This window comes from Cajanus cajan, chromosome 10, assembly GCF_000230855.2.
Source record: "Cajanus cajan strain Asha chromosome 10, NIPB_CcT2T_4, whole genome shotgun sequence".
NCBI lineage: Eukaryota > Viridiplantae > Streptophyta > Magnoliopsida > Fabales > Fabaceae > Cajanus > Cajanus cajan.
This window is the reverse complement of record NC_138526.1, coordinates 18,049,475-18,053,377: the sequence shown is the minus strand read 5'-3', so window position 1 is coordinate 18,053,377 and position 3,903 is coordinate 18,049,475. Positions and strand designations below refer to the sequence as shown.

Below are 3,903 nucleotides of genomic sequence, written 5' to 3'. Positions count from 1 at the left end.
TCATAATCTTAAGGGCTCTTCCTCTACCCAATTCCCTAATGTAACTCTACATATAAATAATTCCCTTTTCCCCCGTACCTGGATAAACAGCAATTGAAACCAAAACAGAGATCTCTTGCTCTCCTCCTCTAAGTGCCCTTCAATCTGGATAAACAACAGTTGAAACCAAAACAGAGATCTCTTGGCCTCCTCCTCTAAGTGCCCCTCAATCTTCAGAGAGTGTAAAAGGGAAAGAAGAGAATGTAGAAGAAAGAAGTCAGAACTGAAAAAATATGATTTTAGGAGTGCTAGAGCACTCAATTTATAGGCATCAGGATTCGCGGAACGGCCCGTTTCAAATCCGGAACGGCCCGTTCTGAAATCTCACATCATATTCACATCCAGAACGGCCCGTTCTCAAACTAGAATGGCCCATTCTGGGGTTTGCATTAAAACTCTCAATGGTCATATTTAGGAACGACCCGTTCCGAAACCGGAACGACCCGTTCTCAAATAAGGTTCAAAAGCCATTTCTGAAATTCGGAACGGCCTGTTCCAGCTGGGAACGGCCCGTTCCCAACTAAGAATCATAGAAAAATTTTATGGTTTGGAACGGCCTGTTCCAAATCCGGAACGGCCCGTTCCGGGCTCCCAAAAGTAGGTCTATTTAGTAATTTGGAACGGCTCGTTCCGTGCTACTAAACCACCTTAATTGGGCTATTGACTCAGTAAAAATTGGGCTGTTACAAGTGGCGTACCTTTTAAGGGATATATATATATATATATATATATATATATATATATATATATATATATATATATATATATATTCATTTTATGATTATTTTATAAAATAATTAGTGAATGATAATTTTTTTTTTGAATTTTATTATCATGCATGTTTATTTTGAATAGAGAAAATAATTTTTTTTTAATTTTTTAATTAATAAAAAATTTAATTTATATATAAAAAAATTAATTTGGTATCCCAAATTTTTTATTGATGTTCCGCCACTGCATTAAGCAATCAATTTCTAATTCAAAATAGAAAATATTTAGTGAGAGATATTCATAAAAAGTGTTGTAAAATAAATTATTTTTTCAAGTGTGTATTCAATTGATCTAGGAATACACCTTTTGAAATTAGAAGTATGCTCATGAACATAAATTTTCAAATGTTCCCAAAGAACGAATATTTTTAGGTGTGCTTAAAAGGCAACCAATTTTTAGAGAAAAAAAACTAATTTTAAAAAATAGAATACAAACACGACACTAGGCATGGCAATCTAACCCGCCCCCGTGGGTACCCGCCCCAATTTGGATGGGGAAAACCCGTGTTTATCGGGTTCAGGTTCAGGTTCGGGTTTTCCCTAATTGATAAAATCGGGGGCGAGGGCAAGGGCGGGGATGTTAATACCCACCCCGCCCCCGCCCCGCCCCGCTTAATAATATAATTAAAAAATTATTTATATATATATAAACCAAAAATATAAATATTTTTATGTAAAAATATTATTTTACTTTTCTTTTATTTTTTTTAAATTGTTCATATTTATTTAAAAGAAAAAAAGAAGAAAAAAAAAGGAGCGGGGGTGGGGCAGGGAAACTCGAACCCCGCTAGGGGCGGGAATGGGGACCCAGATTTTATTCTTGGCGAGTATTGGGGGCGGGGGAAGGGGCAGTTTAAATTTGCGGGGGCGGAGGCGGGAACGTAAAACCCACCTACGCCCCGCCCTGTTGTCATGCCTACACGACACCTAAATATCTAGAAAACAACAAATTTCAACCTCTAAAGTCAACAAACCTTGTGAATTTCAAGAAATTCAAGCTTGGGACATCTTGCAAGCGAAAATTGTGGTATAACAAAATAATAGTCAATTGCACTTAAAGAAAGCTTCAGATGAACCAAAGTGTGAAATTCAGGAAATCTAAAGCAAGCATCAACAAGAACCTACAAGTGGATGAGAATAACAAAAAAAATTGAATAATAGATCCCATTTTCTTTTTAAAGAATAACATATATAACAATGAAAATCTAAAAAAACAAATGTATTAATTGTAAGTGTGCTTGTGTGATGGGAGAAAAAGATTTGTAAAAATTAAGAACCTTACCTCTATTGAATAAGTAGACAAGCACAAAAATTTGGTTTGATGAATACCATTCAAAAACTTGGGCACATTCTTTTTCATGCCCATCAAAATATATGTCAACATGTGCTTGTTGTAGGTTAGGCAAGTTGTCAACCAAAGAGTCGCAAAGTTTAGTTTCTTGCACTTGAAGGTACTCAAGAGAAGGTGTAACTATCTGAACTCTTTTATCATGAGACTTAACATGTAACTTTTTCAATGATGGCACATAAATTTTAAAGGAGGTTGAATTATTAGACTTCACTTCCTCATAATAAAGTTCTTCAAGAATGGGACACCCAGACAAAAGTCTCATCATGGGTTCATCATCTATAAGGTAAAGTAGAGAGAGATGCAAAACCTTGAGTGAAGGAAGATGAAAAGATGAAACTTGGCTTAGATTAATTGTCAAGCCCAAAGATAACTTTAGAATAGAGATGGTTTTACAAGTGAAAAGTGTGTTGGGTAATGTAGCCTTTAAATAGTAGTAGCAAGAAAGATCCATCTCTTCAAGGTTTTAGGCAACGGCAGTTGAAACCATTGTGCTAATTAAGTCTAAGTTGGAGTGTTTGTTATACTTTGAGAGACAAAGCCTTTTGATGCATTTTCCTTTACGTTGAGCCAATATGCTTTCAAGAACAAAAGTAAAGGATATATTGAAGAAGCATGACCAATTGTCCTCAAAATCAAGAGTAGGGACAAATGTCCAAATTAATCTCCACCTGGTGGACAAAATACTAGTAGTAATAGCCTTTCTCATTTTGAGAAATGAAAGGATATGGCAAATGACATCATCAGGTAGATTGTTGATCCTATCAACTTGTTCTTTTGGCTTTGATTTTGTTGAAGTAGTCTTGCTTTTTGCCATTGCTTCTACACTGCCTCGCCATTTGGGACATAAAGAAATAAGGAGGTTTTTTAGAAATCCTTTGGCCATTTCTTCTGCATCCAATTTCCAACATCCAAATTCATTAAACATGATAATAAATATAACATTAAGAAAACATTATTTCCTATTAATAATTTAACGCTTAAATATGTCAAACATTTGTGTTGTGGGGTAATGTCAACAACATCAAAATGTCCAGTTACAATTTTACATATACAAGACATGTTCTTCTCATATCAAATTGAAAATATAACAATATCTTGGTTTATTTGGAAATTTTTTTCCAAAAAACACTTCTAAGAGAAGAAAATAAGAAGAAAAAATAACTTATGTTTATCCAAAAGCTTAATTCAACTTATACATAAACTAATTTGTAGAAATTCTCTCATTTTAATTTCTCCAAAATATTCTTTTTAACTTTCGCAAATGATGATAGCAAATTTTAGAGAAGCAATTGTCCTCAAAATCAAGTTTAGAGATGTGGAAAGTAATCTCCACCTAGTGGACAAAACACTGGCCGGTATATAATAATAGTGTCTTTTGTTGTACAAAATGATTGGATGACAAATTATAACATTAAATAGATTGATAACCCAATCAAAATATTCTTATGGCTTTGATTTTGTTGAAGGACTTTCTGGCACTACTTGTGCATCCTTTGGCCATTTGGGATATATATAGGAAGGGTTAATGAACGTAAAGAACATGAAGAAGAAACTCTGTTTGGCATTGTTAATATTCACTATTTTGTAATTTAGAGTAGAATTTTATGGATTTTTTTAATTGGAAAACCATTCAACAATTTATATAAGCCAAGAGGCAAAATTAAGAAAAACAAAAGATAATTGATTTAATATGATCATCAATATAACATGAAGAAAAAGATTTTTATTATTTCTATGATTAAT

The 3,903-nt window shown here is 33.6% G+C and overlaps 1 protein-coding gene across 1 annotated transcript; it reads right to left on the bottom strand.

The window, feature by feature from the left end:
- Window positions 1-953: 953 nt before the first annotated feature.
- On the bottom strand, window positions 954-3,046 carry LOC109791977 (FBD-associated F-box protein At5g60610). Its single transcript, XM_083064701.1, has 2 exons — window positions 2,685-3,046; window positions 954-2,624 (listed from the first exon to the last, which is right to left on the bottom strand). Exons 1-2 carry the CDS (start codon window positions 3,041-3,043, stop codon window positions 2,015-2,017), a joined length of 969 nt encoding a protein of 322 aa, XP_082920827.1. The 5' UTR covers window positions 3,044-3,046; the 3' UTR covers window positions 954-2,014.
- Window positions 3,047-3,903: the final 857 nt, after the last annotated feature.